This window comes from Mytilus edulis, chromosome 4 (genome assembly GCF_963676685.1).
Source record: "Mytilus edulis chromosome 4, xbMytEdul2.2, whole genome shotgun sequence".
Lineage (NCBI taxonomy): Eukaryota > Metazoa > Mollusca > Bivalvia > Mytilida > Mytilidae > Mytilus > Mytilus edulis.
In genome coordinates, this window is record NC_092347.1 from 36,245,450 (window position 1) to 36,265,949 (window position 20,500).

At 34.1% G+C, this 20,500-nt stretch overlaps 1 protein-coding gene across 3 annotated transcripts; it reads left to right on the top strand.

Moving 5' to 3' along the window:
* The first annotated feature begins 283 nt into the window (after positions 1-283).
* LOC139519575 (uncharacterized) lies at positions 284-18,310 on the top strand. 3 transcript variants are annotated; one of them, XM_071311744.1, is made up of 6 exons: positions 284-402; positions 613-696; positions 1,692-2,642; positions 3,075-3,350; positions 3,776-3,829; positions 18,182-18,310. In XM_071311744.1, exons 1-6 carry the CDS (start codon positions 348-350, stop codon positions 18,193-18,195), a joined length of 1,434 nt encoding a protein of 477 aa, XP_071167845.1. In that variant the 5' UTR covers positions 284-347; the 3' UTR covers positions 18,196-18,310. The 3 variants fall into 3 exon arrangements, with proteins under 3 accessions (XP_071167845.1, XP_071167844.1, XP_071167843.1); XM_071311743.1 differs by lacking the exon at positions 3,776-3,829 and adding an exon at positions 17,300-17,353; XM_071311742.1 differs by lacking the exon at positions 18,182-18,310 and adding an exon at positions 4,453-4,577.
* The last annotated feature ends 2,190 nt before the right edge of the window (positions 18,311-20,500 follow it).

Sequence of the window (20,500 nt, forward strand, 5' to 3'; positions counted from 1 at the left end):
TATTCGCCATTACACATCAATTTGAAATAACATCGCATTGCAATAAATAAATGACCATATTACGTAATATTTTATCTGATTGTTCGAAGACAATGTGCGAAATGGCAAATAAAACTGTCTGATTCATATTTATCAATAAATTGTCATGTAAGCAGAAGTAAATTTAAATTGTGGTTTTTGAAATAACGTTTCACATTAGTTTTGAAACTAAGTATTATGAATGTAGAATGACTAGTGTGAAAAACATCAAACATTACTAGAAAAAAATAAATTTCTATACATCAGGGTCAACACTAATGTGCAGGCAAGAATGCGGAAAGCACGTTTACACAGATGTATAAAAGAGAATGATTGCTGATCATTTATACGTACCATTGATATCATCGAGAGATAGAACACCAGGTATAACCATTTCAAATTAATAATTATACTCTCGAGTAAATATCTTGAACAATGCTTCACATTTATAAATATTTAGTGACATATGATAACACTGGTTATATATCTCAACATTATTATTCATATTTGTTTTTCTCAATGCATCTTGAATTGAAAACAAGAACTATTTATACTTTTTGTCAGATTTTCCTTATTATTTTTAATCTATTACAGTCAGGATGAATACATTTATAACCGTACTCCTAGTGTCCGTTGCATTTGCAAATGCTGTACCCAGATATGGCGGCGGCAAAGGAGGTAAGTTGTTTTCATTTACATTATATGATTTTCGCTATATTTCACAAAATATAGGACAAATTCAAAAGGGATTACATTCAATACCTTTTTGGGCAATGATTCTATTTATTCTAATTTGTTTGAATATTATTTTAAGTATTTTGGTGATCTATAATTAGTTGCTGGAATAATTCTTAAAAACAATTAATATTGATTTTCGACAATATGATATTCATTCTCAGACTTGATTCATTTTCATGACGAATCTTTCATGACTTAGATTAACGATTGTGGATGGTCTGTTGAACGTCCAAGGGCTTATATTTATATATCATGCACACATAGTACAAGCAAGAACAAGAATTAAGTACATGAAGGGATAAATTACAAAAAACAAACCAACCTGGTCTTTAAACTTCTAACTGTGCAATTACGGATTCCTCAGTTTGTTGTGGAAAAGGAATTTATTACGTGTAAAGAGCGGTGAACTCTCCAAGACTAAATGCACGTTACTGTGTCACGTAACGTGACACTACAAAAGCGCCGTTTTTCAAATGTACACGATTTAACATACTCTTGGTAGAACTTTCAAAAATAGGCTACCTCCAAATGTCAGAATAAAGATATTCTCAACTCTTTTTATTATATCTTACTGTAAATACTTAGGTATGGTAATTGTTTCGCTTGGATTTAGTTCTATACAAATCTGTATAAACGAATTCAGATTTTATTTTGGGATAAGTTTGTAGACGTCCCTGATATTACGTCTAAAAACCGATTTGTCATATGAAGCGAGAAATAATTTTAGATGATAATACGCATCTCGTCTGTAAAATATAATCACAAAAAGGATATTTATAGAAATATGGAACCAATTTTATTTACAATATCGATAACAAAAGACAAAGAAAGTTTATAGAAAAATGACTGTAAATTTAACTAGAAAATCATAAAAATTCTCTAAACAACAAAATATGTTTTTTTATCATTTAATATAGTTGTATGAATTATTTCAGTAGGTGGATCAACCATTGGGTCAATTGATGGATCTATTGGCGGAAATGTTGGAGGTGGCTTCGGAAGTGGACTTTCTAGTTCTCTCCGTGGTGCTTTTAGCGGAAACTTGGGTGGTGGCATTGGAAGCGGAATCGGAGGCGTAGATGTATCTAACTCTCTCAATGCTGCTCTTAGTGGAAATTTGGGAGGTGGTCTAGGAGGTGGGTTCGGCGGCAGTGGACTATCTAGTTCACTCAACGCTGCTTTAAATGGAAACTTGGCCGGAGGCATTGGAGGTGGTCTTGGAGGCAGTGGAATATCTAATTCTCTTGCTGGTGCTCTAAGCGGAAATTTGGGAGGTAGTCTAGGAGGTGGGCTCGGCGGTAGTAGGCTATCTAGTTCTCTCAACGCTGCTTTAAGCGGAAATTTGGTAGGTAGTCTAGGAAGCGGTATTGGCGGCAGTGGTATTTCAGGTTCTCTGGCTGGTGCTCTTAGCGGAAATTTGGGAGGTGGAATTAGTGGTGTTGGTGCCGGAAGATCTATCTCCATCAGCATTAGTGCATACCTTAGATTGATTTCCTACATCTCTGCTCTTCAACAAACAATCTCTGCCAATACCTTAGCAGCAAGTTTGAGCGGTGGAATCAGTGGTGGAATCAGTGGAGGAATTGGTGGTGGAGTAGGAGCTGGATTAACTGGTGGTGCTGGATCTAACTTTGCTGGACAATTTGACGGTGGATTTGCTGGTTCTGTTGGCAGATCTGGATCCGGAACTGGAGTAGGAAGCAGCGGATTTGGTGGACAATTCGGAAGTGGATTTAGTGCACAAAGTGGAAATATCGGAGGTATGGGAGGAGCCGGCGGTTTAAGTGGAGGACTTTCCGGAGGATTGAGTGGTGGTGGAATTTCTGGTGGTCTAGGAGGTGGTATTGGAGGTGGTGCAGGAGGAATCAGCAGTGCTAGCCTTCAAGGTCAGTATTCTATGTAAAAAAGTTAAACAAGTAAAAAACAGGAATTCTTAAATATGAAATTTTGCGATACTTAATATGTATGAAGGAACGATATTAGAAAAGATAAACAAAACATTTTATTAAGTGCTGTAAATAACATTAATCATTTAATAAATATCGACTGAAGATAGAGTACGATTTCCCTCGTTCTTTTTTTTCTTTTTTACAGGGATGGGGGTTGGGGTGCAGTTCAACCATGTGAATGCCTTGAATCGGACGCCATTGATAATTCTTATGTAGACGAACGTTAGCACTGGCGTAACTAATAATGAACCTGGAATGTGTAAGCAATGATCTGCTGTTTGCCACAGTTTTCCCATTGAGTAAAATTACGCGTTGTTGTGTTTCTATTATTCTTTTTAACTTCATTTATAATCTTTATGTCGTTGTCAGCTGCTCTTCAAGGAAGTGTAAGCAGTGGACAATTTGACGGTGGATTTTCTGGTTCTGTTGGCAGATCTGGATCCGGAACTGGAGTAGGAAGCAGCGGATTTGGTGGACAATTCGGAAGTGGATTTAGTGCACAAAGTGGAAATATCGGAGGTATGGGAGGAGCCGGCGGTTTAAGTGGAGGACTTTCCGGAGGATTGAGTGGTGGTGGAATTTCTGGTGGTCTAGGAGGTGGTATTGGAGGTAGTGCAGGAGGAATCAGCAGTGCTAGCCTTCAAGGTCAGTATTCTATGTAGAAAAGTTAAACAAATTTAAACAGGAATTCTTAAATATGAAATTTTGAGATGCGATACTTAATATGAAGGAAAGGTATTAGAAGGGAAATATACAAAACATTTCATTAAGGATGTTTGCTTGTGAATAACATTAATAATTTCATAAACATCGACTTAAGATGGCATACAATTTCCTTTGTTTTTCCCCTTTTTAGTAGAATGGGGTCGGGGGTACAGTTAAACCATGTGATTGCCTTGCATTGGAAGCCATTGATAATTCTTATGTCAGCACTAGTGTAACTTATTACGAACCTGAAATGTGTAAATAATGATCTGCTGTATAACAGATTTCCCATTGAGTAAAACTACGCGTTGCTGTGTATGTATTATTCTTTATAACTTCATCTATAATCTGTATGCTGTTTTCAGCTGCTCTTCAAGGAAGCGTAAGCAGTGGATTCGGTGGCAGATCTGTTGGAAAAGGTAAGCTTTTTAACAAGTTTAAGATATAAAAAGATAGATATAATGATTTTAATAATACAATAGTAACATGTACAGTGTACTCGATAGTTAGGGCTAATTTACCTAATGTTTTTTTAGTCACTAAGAAAAAAACACGAAAGTAACTAAAACCTACAATTCTATTATCAAACAGTCTTTGTAATTTACTCTAAAACTTTTTCCGAAATTTTACATCTTTACCTAACAACCAGAATGTAATGATTCGTATAAAATATAATATTACAGTCTTTTTTAACATAACACAAACCGTCGGTTTTCTAGTTTGAATAGTTTTACAATTTTCATTTTTAGGTATTTAATATTACTAAATACGATATGTAATTGGTCACAATTGAAGGTCCTTTGTCGCTTATTTCCATGTGCTTTGGTGTCTGACGATGGCGAATTGATTCGTTTCCAATCCTTTATCTTCTGATTCATAATATGCTCAAATAGGAAAAGTGATCAATTACAGCGTACATTTAATTGGTCTCGCCCATTCAGGGTCAAACTCTATTTGAAAGTGTAATCTATGTTTATTTTTTGTTAAATGTGTATGCAAAATGTAATAGATTTTTCAATTAGATATACTATTTGTTTTGTAGGATCAGCTTACTAAATAACATATCTTTTTATGTATATTTATTTGACGCCTGAAGTCGATGAACGAACAACTCCATTTCTCTTTAGTTGTATTTACTTGGTATTAGAATAAACATTGTCATCAGAATCACTTGTCTTCAAAAGTTATTTTCCCTCATAATACAGTAATTTCAAAATATTAATCACGTCCAAATGATTAAGACTTTCCAAGTTCAGAACCGAGTGAAACAGAACAATAATAAGATTGAAAAACTAAACAACATAAACACCAAACCACAAACAAATAAAATAACGAACTCAAAAATACACAGAAACGAACTACTTGATAACAACTGCTATATTCCTGACTTGATACAGGTTATTTTAAGAAAAATGGTAGTTTGAACCTGGTTTTTAGCTACAAAAATAATTTTCCGCTTATGAGGCAATGTTCCAAATAAAGGCAACAGTAGTATACCGCTGTTCAAAATTCATAAATCGATAGAGAAAAAACAAATGCGGGTTACAAACTAAAACTGAGGGAAACGTATCAAATATAAGGGAACTACGACACAACACCGAAATGTATCACACCCAGAAACGATATATAATGTAACAATGGCCATTTTCATGATTTGGTAGAGGGCATTTTATAAAACATGGTGGGTTGAACCTGGTTTTGTGGCATACCAAACCTCCCGCTTTAATGGCAGTGTTAATAATAACATTAAACTGACAACATTACACAACAGGGTTACAATAAATAAACAGAGAAATGGGAGAAAATATAGAACAGAGAAACAAACAAATAATAGCCATCAAAAGGTAACAGGTTACAAAATATTTTTATACGCCAGACGCGCGCTACGTCCACACAAAACTATGCTCAGATGTAAAAAGTTTGAAAGCCATAACAACTACAAAGTTTAAGATACAAACACTGCTAAAATGAAAACATTACAAAATGAAGCATGTAAAGAGAAAAGAGTCATTAAAAACTCAAGTGTTGGTGACTAAACATCGTTAATTGGACAAACTATCACTATTTATTACGAAAAGGGAAATGAATAGAAAAAAATAACCCTAAACTCTATCAAGATATATCCTGAGCCCTCTGAATAGAACTAAAGCCTTATAGACATTCAGTTGAGAGCTGTTTTATCGTGTGCCTACAAAATACATCTTATTTCACAATTATCTTGCACACAATGCTCAAACTATGTATTTACTTCTATGCAGAAGTTGAAAACGATATGCTGCTGAGTCAGAACAGTCATTCACAAATGTGAGATCAGCAATCGTAATGAACATTAATGTACGAAAGACCTTCATCACAATCAACATTCAAATCCACCACAGTTAGGCAGATTTCAATCGATTACCATTATGACCACAACAATACTTGGTCTCCAGAGGAAAGAACCAAACAGGAAAATTTCAAGCCAGGACAGCAAATGCGATCTCTTTGAAAACGTGTATTTGAAATATCCTATATCCTGAGTCCTAACCACAGTAGCTAGAATGTTAAATAGTTCTATTTTTGATGAATACATACTCAATACGAGAAACTTTTTTCCCTAAGGCTATTTTCTAATTCCTGTCCAATTCTCGCGAGTAAGGTTAGACAAATTTATTAAATAAAGGAAGGTAATTCAGAATAAACAGGTGGATGCTACTTGTGGTGCAGTTTTTCTACGTTGTGTTTTGTATACTGTTATTCATCTTATGCTCGTTTTAGCTCACCTTGCCCATTTGGACATGTTTGTTTTTCTCATCACTAGACGTCTGTCGTCCGACGTTTCCGTCATCCGTTAACTTTTGCAAATTTTCTCATGTGGAGCAAAATTAAACAAACTTGGCCACAATCATTATGGGGTATCTACTCTAAAATTGTGTGGGATGACCTTCGCCTGGCAACCAGCATTGCCGGGCAGGCTAAAATAAGATTAGGAGGTAGAATGCAAGTTTTGTCTATCATTTTGAAAACCGTTATGAATAGAGCAAAAATGTTCAACCTATTGTCTATATACGTCAAAAATATCAGACAACTTCATATAACAAATATAAAGAAACATTAAATTGCAAAAATTATCAGCAACGAAAAAAAAATACAAATAAGTTTGCATTGTCAAAATCGTCAGCCGACTCCTTATTAGAATAATTGCCCTTTGATGATGATTTTTACCAATGTTTTGAGTTTTTGCCTTTTTCTTAAAAATAGAAATAGAAACTTAAAAAAGCAAAAGTGTTCAGTAAGACAAGATCTACAATTAAAACATTTTTTGGAACCCTTGGTGTAATAGCTTCCTTGTGAGCAGCAACCCGCTATCAAGGAAATCAATATAGGAAATACAAGCCCGGGAATATCGTATAAATTGGGGGATATATACTCCGTATACAGGCGCGGCTGGAATGTTGCTACATAGAAATGGAAAGTTCATAATTGGGAAGCTGACATCATCTCTTTTGTCGTAAAGTTTTGTTTTCAATCGACCCTCATTGTCAATTTCTAGATGTTAATCAAGATATAAGGCACAAAGTGTAAGTTGATTTAGCATTGTAAATTTAACAAATAATCACAATGCATCCAGATTTTAGCAAATTGAAACGATACAGAAAAGCACCCAAAAACTATCAAGATATTTCCCGAACAAATTGACTAGCTTTGCGTAGACCCAAAGGCCTTATAGACTTGCTGTTAGGATGGCTCAGGTGTCTTCCTCCATATTGGATTTTGAAGTAGCAGATAATGATTGGTCTAGACCTTTAATAAATTGTGCAAATTTTGAAAGTAGTATGTAATTTATGTGTAAGACTCTTAATGTTAATATTACATTTTAGTGTTTTATCATATCTAATATCTAACTTTGAATTTACCTTTTTTAATATGTAGCAAGAAATGAAGTCTGGTGACCCATTTTTTCTTTTTCTTATCTGAAAGCATTTTATGAGAGCTATCTTTTCAAATTTTATCTTAATATTCTATGAAGGCCGTACGGTGACCTATAGTTGTTAATGTCTGTGTCATTTTGGTCTTTTGTGGTTACATGTATGAAGACCGTACCGTGACCTATGGTTGTTAATGTCTGTGTCATTTTGGTCTTTTGTGGATAGTTGTCTCATTGGCAATCATATCACATCTTCTTTTTTATATTATATGGTGTGGTTTTCTTTTTATCTCACAAAATTGGATTTTCCATGCGTAATCTATACAAAATCAGACAAATTTGCACAACCTGTAACGTAAAAAAACCAACTTTTTATCATACTTTTGAAAAAAAAACTTGTTGAAAACTTAATTTTGCAAATTATCAAAAAATACTATACATTTTAATTAAGACACCACAACCACTTTAAGAGCGGTAATATAATGATTTGCCCAAGCTATTTTCAGGTTTGTAAGAAAACAATGTCTGACTTGGAAGCCAATGCTGATTACTCAGAATTTTAGAAGTCACTCTACTGGTACGCACAAAACACATACTAATTCGCAATTTTTCTTAAATAACTGCACATACTGTGTATTTTCTTTTATGTAGAAGTTGGAAACAGTATGTTGCAATTGGTGAGTCATAACAGTAATTCACAAGAGTTAGATCTGCCATCGTAATGAATATAAATGTAATAAAATCCTTCATCAACGTCGACATTTGAGATGTCCACGACTTCAATTAGGCAAATTTAAATCGATCACCATCCCTCACCATAACACTGCTTTGCTGAAGAAAAAAGAGGGACGAAAGATTTCAGAAGGACAGCCAAGCTCAGAGATAGAAACTTAACTAACAGCGCCATGGCTAAAAAATAAAAAGACAAACAGACAAATATTAGTATACAAGACACACCATAGAAAACTAAAGACTAAGTATCACGAACCCCACCAAAAAACTGGTGGTGATCCCATGTACTCCGGAAGGGTAAGCAGATTCAGCTCCACGGGAAAAGATTTTAAAATAAGATGATTTAAATCCATGACACTAAATGGGCCAAATGAGGTCTTCTCATCATTTGACGTTCGTCGTCCATCGTCGTAGTCGTCCGTTAATTAACTTTAAAAAAAACTTCTCTTCTGTGTCGCAATTAACAAAATTTGGCAGCGCTCATTGTTAGGGCATCTAGTTTAAACAAAAGGGGTGAAATGCAAGATTTGCCTATTAATTTGAAAACCGTTAGAAATCTGACTGTAGCAAAAATGATCAGAATGTTGAGCTATTCCTATTGTCTGAATACGTCAACATAGAAGAAATGGTTCGACGTCTCCTCGACGGCGTAATAATCATATGTGACAAATAAAATATATTAAAAAAATATTTTTCTAAATTTATTACCGATGTTTACTGACTGCTATATCAATTTTTAGGTAGTTAAAGAGATTATTGAAAAAAAAACCCAATAAGATATGGCGTAATTGCCAATGCGACAGCTATGCATTAGAGTTTTAACGAAGTGGTGTAGCAATTATAATCAGTCGTACGTCCTTCAACAACGATAAAGTCGGCAATTACAGGCCATGTCAAGAAACATGCAAAACAATTAGAACTGAACGCTAACGGCTTACTTATAAGAAAACAATTATGAAAAACAAATATGACAGACCAAGGAAATCTACTGGACTACAGGCACATCAAATATTTAGCTTGGTAAAACATGTTTTTGAGCGCGTAACACTGAACTGGAACAGTGGTGTAATAGCACAACATAAAAACATAAAGCCAATATATTTTGTATGTGTTTTACTGCAGGTATAAAACTATAAATTTGTTAAAAGATATCTTACAGCGTCCAAATTATAATACTCTCAAAACAGTTGGCTTCACTTCTTTATTTTGTCCAATGTTGAAGACTGAATGTTGCTCTCTATATGTCGTTTTGTTTTCTTTGTCGTCGGGATCTCATTGATGTACACTCACATGTCATTTATCAATTTGAATATGAATGAAATTCTGCCACTTAGATCGACTGGATTAGTTTCTATCAAGATAAATATCATTATGCAAGCTACCTATTTTGGTTTGAAGAAAATCTCTTTTGAAAGTACATATTACTGTTTGAAAATTAGGTTCTTATAGGAACCCTACAAATCAGACCAAAATTCGTCGTTAATTTCGTATTTGAAAATTTCAAAATCAATCAACGTCCTATGCATGTACATGTATAAGTGTAAGTACAGTAATTTGTTATTTCATTAGTTATTGATATTGAACATCGATTAGAGAAGACTGCAATCTATCAGACGTCGTTTAGGCAATACATGACGTCACATTGGACGTCGATTAGAGGATCAAAATTTTGGACGTCGATTTGAGAATGTGACGCCAGATTTGGACGTCAATTTGAGGAACGGACGTCGATTAGAGACCGGACGTCAATCTGAGTCTAACAAATATACATGTGAATATTGTTTATATTGAAGTCTGTGGTAACCCTACAGTTGAGGTAGGGATATTTATGAAATTTAGCGTTAGTTTAGACTCGTGGAATTCGGGGCATATAAACGTTGAAAATATGCCGCACAGCCCTATATTTTGACCTTTGAAAAAAGTAGTAGCGCATACGAACTTTCCATTCTAGGATATGATTTTTTTCAAAACTTCATAGTAAAAATGATACAGTTTTATCCGTAAAAGGAGTTCCTATGGGAAAATGCATTTTCAATATTTACAAAATTGCAACCTATAGATGGTAGTCTGTTATTTGTTATAGGATTGACTACCCAGCCCCTTAAATAAGGATTTTTTTTTACTCTGTTTTGTGTTTTGATTTAAACTACAAAAGACAGAGAGAATCTGAACAGACTTAATGATCAGCAATAAAAGATCATCAAAACAGAATTTTTCATGAATTCTATTCTCACCTCCAATGTTGGTGAGTTTTCTTTGTTGAATATGCACATTGATCAAGATGAGCGACAAAGGCTCTTAAAAGCCATTAGTGCTTTTTGCCGTGACATTGTCACTTCGTTTTTTACTAATGATTTTGCATACCATTTTGTTTCTTTTGGCATCTCTCTTTGCAGATCAGTGTATTTTTTCTCGATCGAAAGGGAAGATAAAGATAATGCTTAACATGTAGTTATAACATTTATGTCACTAGTTAAACAACTTAATATGTGGCAAATTCACTACATTTCCTCTTTGACAACCCTGGACGATACAGTGCAATCGCCACAATTTAAATATACCTTGATTTCAAATATGTACTTGATAAAAAAGCACTTTCCGTCGATATGGAACAATGGTTTACAAACATACATACATGACTAATAATGAGAATAAACAATACATATACATCTTACAATTATAACATTTTATATAATCAATATAGTCCAACAATATAAGATCTGAAAAAGAAGACAGCAGGTTTTGAAGGCATTCTTGAGTGACATCGTGAAAGCTCTTCCAGTATTTATGCAACCACAAGAGACCAGTCGTTACAATGCTATGTAAATGTTGAAGCATGACTTGTCTGTTAAGCTCTTTTTTCATTCTAACTTTGAATATCGAAAGTTGTTAAAATTACGATAGTAATTCCCATTATAAGGTAATCATGAACGCTTAAATGCTAATTTTTGTTTTAAATTGCAAGCATTTTGGATGTTTGAACAAAAAGGTTTTTACTCTATAAAAATCTCTTGCTTTTCGAAACGCTGTATTTTTAACAGGGACACAGATACTAAACCTTTTGAGATCCAAGACCGTATTAATCTAAAAAAGACATTATTAGCTAAATATCCAGTTATTTAAAAGCATGTGTAAAATTTATTGAACATGTTATTTATAGTTGTAAAATTTATCTGTAGCGCGTTAAACGCGCTTGTAGCGTATGTATAACGTGCGTGTACCGTACAGGTATATGCTAGACACGCTTGAGCTGGATGAAAATTTTTATGCTGCATAAAAATTTCCTCGAGTTGTAGCGTTCACCAAACGTATACCTATTTTGACGCACTTCAAACTTATGCAACGCGCGTTTAACGATTGCTTAGTGTTCCTCTGGCGTGCAACTAACATATACCGACTTTGTCAATTTTCTCCGTACGTTTGGTGCACGCCGGTCTATACGGCAATGAGGGACGCCGGCATTACTTAAGTAACAAACCGATAGACTGTGGCATATACCCCTTCCAAATATATGTCGACGACCAGTAATTACACATCAATTTCAAATTACATTGCATCACAATGAATAAATGAACATATGCCGTAATATTTTATAGTATTATTTTAGGAAAATGTGCGAAATGGCAAATAAAACTGTCTGATTCATATTTATCAATAAATTGTCATGTAAGCAGATGTAAAATTTAAATTGTGGTTTTTGAAATAACGTTTCACATTAGTTTAAAAACTAAGTGTTTTAAATAGAGAATGACTAGTGTCCTTAACATCAAATTTACTACGAAAATCAAATTCTATACATCAAGGTCAACATTAATGTTCAATCAAGAATGCGGAAAGCACGTTTACACAGCTGTATAAAAGAGAGAAATAGCTGATCATTTATACATACCATTGATACCATTGATACCATCTAAAGACAGAAACCAGGTATAACTATTTAAGATTAACAGTTATAAGCTCGAGTTAAGTAATATATTAAAAATAGCTGGACATTATAAGCTTTGGATTTCAAATATTTTGGCCTCGAGCATCACTGAAGAGACATGTATTGTCGAAATGCGCATCTGGTGCAAGAAAATTGGTACCGTTAATTTTATTACTACCACTGGGTGGATGCCTCTGCTGGTGGACTATTAGTCCCCGAGGGTATCGCCACCCCAGTAGCCAGTACTTCGGTACTGGCATGAAAATACGGATTTTTTGTGTTATTAAAATTTACTGTTACAAAATGATAGAAATTATTATAATTAAGGAATGTATCTCCCTCATGCAAAGCTCTGATTCCTTTCACGGATTTGGCTATACTTTTTGGACCTTTTGGATTATAGCTCTTTATCTTTTATATAAGCTTTGGATTTCAAATATTTTGGCCTCGAGCATCACTGAAGAGACATGTATTGTCGAAATGCGCATCTGGTGCAAGAAAATTGGTACCGTTAATTTTATTATAAACATTTGATGATATATAATGACACTAATGATATCTCAGCATTTTATTTATACTTTTTCCCCCTGTGCATCTTGAATTACCTTTATCAACGACAGTTATTCATAACTTTTTTATAAGCTGGTTCTCGACTGTCTACTACACTTTGTTCATAGACAGCCGGTGAAATTTGATCTATTGTAGAATCTGATCAGTGGTCCAATCAAATTACGTGTATTATACCACACTTCACATTGTAAACATGAAGTTTTATGTAATGCTAAAAAAAACATAGACAGCTATCGCAAATCAGAAGAATATTCTTTTTTTCCTTTCAGCAATTTTATGGAACAATCTTTTCACAGGTTAACATGTAATGTCGAAACCATAGCTTTCAGTTAGAAGATTCCATTTTGTATGACGTCACGTTAATGTTCCGAAATCATTCATGAAGTTTAGCTGAATGTTATTTTTATGTCAAATTAAATTGATACCTTGTTCGATATTGTTTTTCCTTTTGTGTAATGCAATAGATGGTGTGGGGTGGGGTGTAGATTCCAGTATAATCTTTTTAATGCATATTGAATTATATTAAATAACACCAATTATTTTTACCTGTTGTCATATTTTCCTTAATATATATGAATCCATTACAGGCAGGATGAATACTTTGATAACCGTTCTCCTAGTCTCCGTTGCCTTTGCAAATGCTGTACCCAGATATGGCGGCAGTAGAGGAGGTAGGTTGTTTTGATTTAAATAATATGATTTCCGCTCTATTTCACCAAACAAAAGACAATAATTTTTGGCAATTATTCTATTAATTCTAATAAGTTTGAATATTATTTTAAGTGTTTTTGTAATCTATAGTTAGCTGCTGGAATAGTTCTTTAAAAAAAGAATAATATTAATTTCAGATAATCTTAGTTCACATTCAATCTGAGACTTAATTCATTTTTATGACAAATTTAAAATTACTTAGGTTAATGATTGATTATGGTTTGGTGAACGCCCAAGGGCTTATATATACAGTGCACAAACAAGAACTAAGTATATGAATTGATAAATAATAAAAATTTAGCCTACCTGGTCTTTAACCTTCCAACTTGGCAATTACAGAATCCTCAGTTTCTTGTGGCAGGAATCCATAACGTTTAAAGAACGTAAAACTCTACAGGACTGAACGTAACGTGACGCTACAAAAGGTTTCCGTTTTCCAAATTTTAACGGTTTCACATACTCTCAAATATAGTCTACTCCCAAATGTCAGAACAAAAATTAACTCTTTTTTTATATCTTAATGTAAATACTTAGGTACAGGAATGTTTTCGCTTAGATCAAGTTGTATACAATTGGAACGCACGGTCTGTATAAACAAATGCGAATTTTATTTTTGGGATACGTTTGTATAAAAGTGGAACATAAGTCCCTGATATAACGTCTAAGAACCGATCTTTCTTATGAAGTGAGAAATAATTTTAGATTTTAATAATCATCTTGTCTGTAAAGTATAATCGCAAAAAGGATAATTATACAAATATGGCACCAATTCTAATCACAATATCTATAACAAAAGATAGTTAGAAAGAAAGTTTAAAAAAAAGTGACAGCAAATTTACTGGAAGATCATACAAATTTATTATAAAACTAAATTTGGTTTGCTATCATTTATTATTTCAGTAGGTGGATCTATCAGTGGATCAATTGATGGATCTATTGGCGGAAATGTTGGAGGTAGCTTCGGAAGTGGACTTTCTAGTTCTCTCCGTGGTGCTCTTAGCGGAAACTTGGGTGGTGGCATCGGAAGTGGAAGTGGAGGCGTAGATGTATCCAATTCTCTCAATGCTGCTCTAAATGGAAATTTGGGAGGTAATATTGGAGGTGGCTTAGGCGGCAGTGGACTATCCAGTTCACTCAATGCTGCTTTAAGTGGAAACTTGGCAGGAGGCATCGGAGGTGGTCTTGGAGGCAGTGGAATATCTAGTTCTCTTGCTGGTGCGCTAAGTGGAAATTTGGGAGGGAGTCTAGGAGGTGGTCTCGGCGGTAGTGCACTATCTAGCTCTCTCAACGCTGCTTTAAGCGGAAATTTGGGAGGTAGTCTAGGAAGCGGTATTGGCAGCAGTGGTATTTCAGGTTCTCTGGCTGGTGCTCTTAGTGGAAATTTGGGAGGTGGAATTAGTGGTGTTGGTGCCGGAAGATCTATCTCAATCAGCATTAGTGCCTACCTCAGATTGATTTCCTACATCTCTACTCTTCAACAAACCATCTCCGCCAATACCTTAGCAGCAAGTTTGAGCGGTGGAATCAGTGGTGGAATCAGTGGAGGAATTGGTGGTGGAGTAGGAGGTGGATTCACTGGTGGTGCTGGATCTAACTTTGTTGGACAAATTGACGGTGGATTTGCTGAGTCTGTTGGCAGATCTGAATTCGGAACTGGAGTAGGAAGTAGCGGATTTGCTGGTCAATTCGGAAGTGGATTCAGTGCACAAAGTGTGGAAATATCGGACGTATCGTAGGAGCAGGCAGTTTGAGCGGAGGACTTTCAGGAGGATTAAGTGGTGGAATTTCTGGTGGACTAAGAGGTGGTATTGGAGGGGGTGCAGGAGGAATCAGTAGTGCAAATCTTCAAGGTCAGTCTTATATCTCATCACCAGGTAAAAAGTTAAAAGAACATATATAAACATGATCTCTATAATATAAAATTTTGCGAAGCGAAACTCGTTGGAAGTACTTGATAAATTGCATGCATATATTGGTGATTTTGAATCTGTTCAAAGTTTTGATTTTTCTACCCTATATACCACTTTGCCTCATATTCTTATTAAGAAAAAATTCACATCCCTAATTAACTGGGCATTTAAAAAGTCGGAATGCGAGTACATATGTTCAAACTCTTTTAGATCATTTTTTAGTAGCAATAAACAAAAGAACTATGTCAATTGGACATGCTTTGATACTATTTATGCACTTGAATTTTTACTTGATAATATTTTTGTTCGCTTTGGAGATTCCGTATATCGTCAAGTTATTGGAATTCCAATGTGGACTAACTGTGCACCACTTATTGCGGACCTGTTTTTGTATTGTTATGAGTTACAATTTATGACTAAAATTAGCAAAGACCCATCAAAACAACATTTGATACAAAAATTTAACAATACTTTTAGATATTTGGATGATATATTGGCTCTAAATAATGACGACTTCAGTATGTATACTAAAGAAATTTATCCTGTAGAACTTACTTTAAATAAAGCTAATGATAACAATGACCTCTGCCCTTTCCTCGATCTTGATATCTATATCATAAACGGGAAGCTTAATACAAAAATTTATGATAAAAGAGATGATTTTTCATTTCCTATTGTTAATTATCCATTTTTAGATGGTGACGTTCCCTTGTCACCATCTTATGGTGTTTATATATCTCAACTTGTACGATTCGCTCGTGTATGTAACAATGTATTAGATTTTAGCGAGAGAAATTTATGTATTACTGAAAAATTATTACACCAGGGTTTTCGATATCACAAACTGGTCAAAACATTTACTAAATTTTATTACCGGTATAAGGAAATAATTCGTAAATATAACTCAACATGCAGACATCTTATACGTTCAGGTATTTCACATCCAAAATTTTATGGAAATATTCTTTATAAAGCATAAAAATGTCAGTATTCTCCTCAGAAACTAACAAAACCTTTAAATAGACTTATTAAAAGGGGATATAGTTACGATACTGTTGTCAGGTCATTAAAGATTGCATATTTTGGCTTTAACATTGATTCACTGATAGGGTCTTTGCATCGGAACTAAACACATTTATTTCTAAAAAAAACAGTTGTTGGCATGACACGGGTTATGTTCTTCTCATATATTTTATGATAGTATGATACTAAACCCCTAACGGGAGGGATTGTACCTGATATTCATATGATGAAGACATAATCTTTCAATCAGTTTAATTGAGGTCTGGAGCTGGCATGTCAGTTAACTGCTAGTAGTCTGTTGTTATTTATGTATTATTGTCATTTTATTTATTTTCTTTTGTTACATCTTTTGACATCAGACTCGGACTTCTCTTGAACTGAATTTTAATGTGCGTATTGTTATTCTTTTACTTTTCTACATTGGCTAGAGGTATAGGGGGAGGGTTGAGATCTCATAAACATGTTTAACCCCGCCGCAATTTTGCGCCTGTCCCAAGTCAGGAGCCTCTGGCCTTTGTTAGTCTTGTATGATTTTAAATTTTAGTTTCTTGTGTATAATTCGGAGTTTAGTATGACGTCCATTATCACTGTACTATTATGCATATTTTAGGGGCCAGCTGAAGGACACCAACGGTTGCGGGAATTCTCGCTACATTGAAGACCCATTGGTTGCCTTCGGCTGTTGTTTGATCTATGGTCGGGTGGTTGTCGCTTTGACATATTCACCATTTCCTTTCTCAATTTTATTTTATAATTATATGAACGAACGGTATTATTCTATTTTAAAAGTGCGGTTAATCCTTAATCAATTCATCAACACTGACTTTAATAAGATTTCCCTTTTTTACTCATCCTTTGTAGCGGATTGGGGTTGGGGGTAGAGTTGAACTTCTTTTAAACCTTGTGATTGGCTAGGCCATCACATTTTAAATTTAAACGCCAACAATAAGTCTGATGTAGACAAACGACACCACTGCGGTAACTAATGATGAACCTAAAATGTGGATCCAATGATCTGTATGACACAGTTTCCCTATAAAACGTTACTACGCGATGTTGTGTTTTTCTTATTAATTTTTTACTTCATTTATAATCTTTATGTCGTTTTCAGCTGCTCTTCAAGGAAGTGTAAGCAGTGGATTTGGTGGCAGATCTGTTGGAAAAGGTGAGTTAGAGAAGTGTAAAATTTAATTAAAATATAACATGTAAGATTTAATGATTTTAATTAGACAATAGTACCATGAACAGTAGAACTTTTACAGTGTAACTGGTAGTTAGGGCCAATTTACCTTAAAATTGTTTTCAGAAAACTATAAGGTAATTAAAACATGCAAATCGAATATCAAAAGGTCGATGTTATTTACTCGAAACTTTTCTCAGAAATTTTACATATTTACATGTAACATTACAGCCAGAATGTAATAATTATTAATAGAACATTTATTATAGTAACTTGTTTTATACAAATAACTAGCCGTCAGTTTTATCATTTTAAATAGTTAAATATTTTGTTCATTTCGGGATCTTCATAGACTTGATATGCGGTATAGGTTGTTAATAACTGAAGGCTGTACAATGACATGTAGTTGCTAACTTTCATCATAATTGCACATTTAATTAGCGTCGCCAAGGGGTCAAACTTCATTTTATATTAATGAAATATTGTGAAGTTTAATATAAGAACAATGGACCTAACACATTTGTAATAGACATCTTATCAATCCGTACACCAAAGTTCGTATAGTGTTTTGTATTTTTTGTATTAAATTCACATAGAAGAACTTGAAAAGAATATAGATAAGTAAATTATGTCTAATGGTACACATAACGGTGATACTGAATTGATAAGTAAAAGTATGATTTGAAAAGCAACTGGCAATATCAGGGATAACAAAAAAATATATGTAAAAGTTTTATTGTTGTTTAAAATGTGTGCAAAATGCACTGTTTTTTTTACATCAATATTTGCTAATAAACATCATGTATTTTGTAGGATCAGCATACTAAATAACATAATTTTTTATGGATATTTATTTGACGCCTGAAGTCGATGAACGAACAACTCCATTTCTCTTTTGTTGTATTTACTTGGTATTAAAATAAACATTGTCATCAGAATCAATTGTGTTTGGTAGTTTGTTTTCCTCATAACACAGTAATTAAAAAATACAAACCACGCCCAATATCAACAATACTTATTTTAGGTCTTGTTGTTCAGAGTTTTTTTTTTATTTCATACTTCAATTAACTGTGGATATTCTAAATATAAAAAAGAACAGAAAAATTAAAATACCACCAAGAAAAATAAAATAAAAAAAAAAAAAAAGTCTTTTAGAGTACTATGATGAATAGCGTAACATATCTTTATGATTTAGAATAAGCGATAACTTTTGATTAAGACATTTAAAATTCAGAACGATAAATTGCACTTCTTTACATGACTGTGTATTTAGAAAATCAGGATACTTTAGAAATATCTAACATTATCCATGCAATGTTACACGTTTGTTATTGGTCGTTTGATATTCATGCTGGGTACAATGTGCTATAAGTAAGCATACTGCACTAAGAGCGTTTCCTACAACCAGGTCACCAACAATGAAAAGACAGAGTCTCTTCACCAAAGATACCATGAAAAATCTGTTACAAGAACACATTCACCTAAAAATAATCGGGGCTAAAGAAAAATACATTGATGGAGGCTTCTCAAATGATTACAAAATAACCGAGATGAATAAAGGCAAAAGTAGTATAATGGTCTTCAATAGCCCTAAATCGATTTGACTGAAACAAACTGGGTCACAAACAGAAACCGAGGGAAACACATCAACAATAAAAGCAAAATAGAAACAACAGAAACACAGAATCGTAAAAATGAAAACGCCAAAATAAACAGAAAGGGCTATTTGATAACAACTGCTATATTCCTTGGTACAGGTTGAACATGGTTTTATGGCTAGCCAAATTTCCTGTTTATATGACAATGTTAAATAAACTGCTAAAATAACAACATTACAAACTAAAGTGAAAAGGTCATTAAAAATTCCAGTGTGTGTCGACTTAACATCGTGAATTTGACACAATATAACTATTTTTTCGGATTTTATTATATGGAAATAAATAGAAAAAAATAACACAAAACTCTTTAAAGATCTTTCCCTAGCCATTCGGAATAGCTCCGTTAGAACCAAAGCCTTATATGCAGGCAGTTGAGAGCTGTGTCATCCTCTAGCCTAGGCTCAGATAGGGTTGTGGGAAAAACGATACCTGACTTGAAAGTCAATGCAGCATACTCAACTTTTTACCAGTCACTCTACTAGTACCTACAAATACTGTGTATTTGCCAACATGAAGAAGTTGAAAACGTTATGGTGGTCATTCTATCACTGGTGTTTGATCAACCATCGTAATGAATATAGATGTAAGAAAGAACTTCATCTCAGTCGATATTTGAGATTCCCTGAATTCACTTAATCATCTACCAATCGCCTGACATGAGTAACATGACGGATACCACATGTGGACAGTATATATGCTTACCCTTCCACAGCCCCTCTTCCCGCCTCAAATTTGTGGTAGATTTCGAGTTGTTCAATCTTTAGTTTTGTATGCTGTGTTTTGTGTACTATAGTTTGTCTGATTGTCTTTTTCCTTTTTGGCCGTGAAGATGTAAGTTTGTTTCCAACTTGTTTGAATGTCCCTGTGGTACCTATCGCCACTTTTTTTTTTTATCATCAGTGACCATATCACTGTTTTTTCTCGAGAGAAATGAAGCATACAGGAATAGATTTGAGATAAGATAATTAAAACCATGACAACACATGCGATTAATGAAAATGTGTATTTGAAATATCAGAAAGTTAACCACAGCAGTTTGATTGTCTCGTAGTTTTACTTTGTAACACATACGCAATCCCTCCAGAGTTATCATCGTCTCCCTATATCAATGAGTGTTGTGGCCAATTATGTCAATAGGCTGTCAATAGTGTGTGGTCAAGGGATCATAAACAGGATTTTTGTTTACTTTCATAGTCTCTATGATGCACTGTCATATGTCTATAAAGTGGCTGGTTTAGAAGAATACTGTTTAATACATTTACATAGTACAAGATACACAATATGTGTAGTCTTGCATAACAATAACAATGCAAGATATAGTGTATTTAATGCATGCATCAGTGGAGTGAATTTCAAAAGTCTGAGTATAATGTATTCAACACCTGTAAGAATCTGCTGAGAGGAGTCTGGATAGAAAGTAAAATCACAAAAATACTGAACTGAGAGGAAAATCTAAACGGAAAGTCCATAATCA

Coding starts and splice junctions, on each gene's coding strand:
- LOC139519575 (XM_071311744.1), top strand. CDS start 348: ATGATTGCTGATCATTTATACGTACCATTGATATCATCGAGAGATAGA. Junction 403..612: donor ATCGAGAGATAGAACACCAG/GTATAACCATTT, acceptor AATCTATTACAG/TCAGGATGAATACATTTATA. Junction 2,643..3,074: donor CAGCAGTGCTAGCCTTCAAG/GTCAGTATTCTA, acceptor TGTCGTTGTCAG/CTGCTCTTCAAGGAAGTGTA.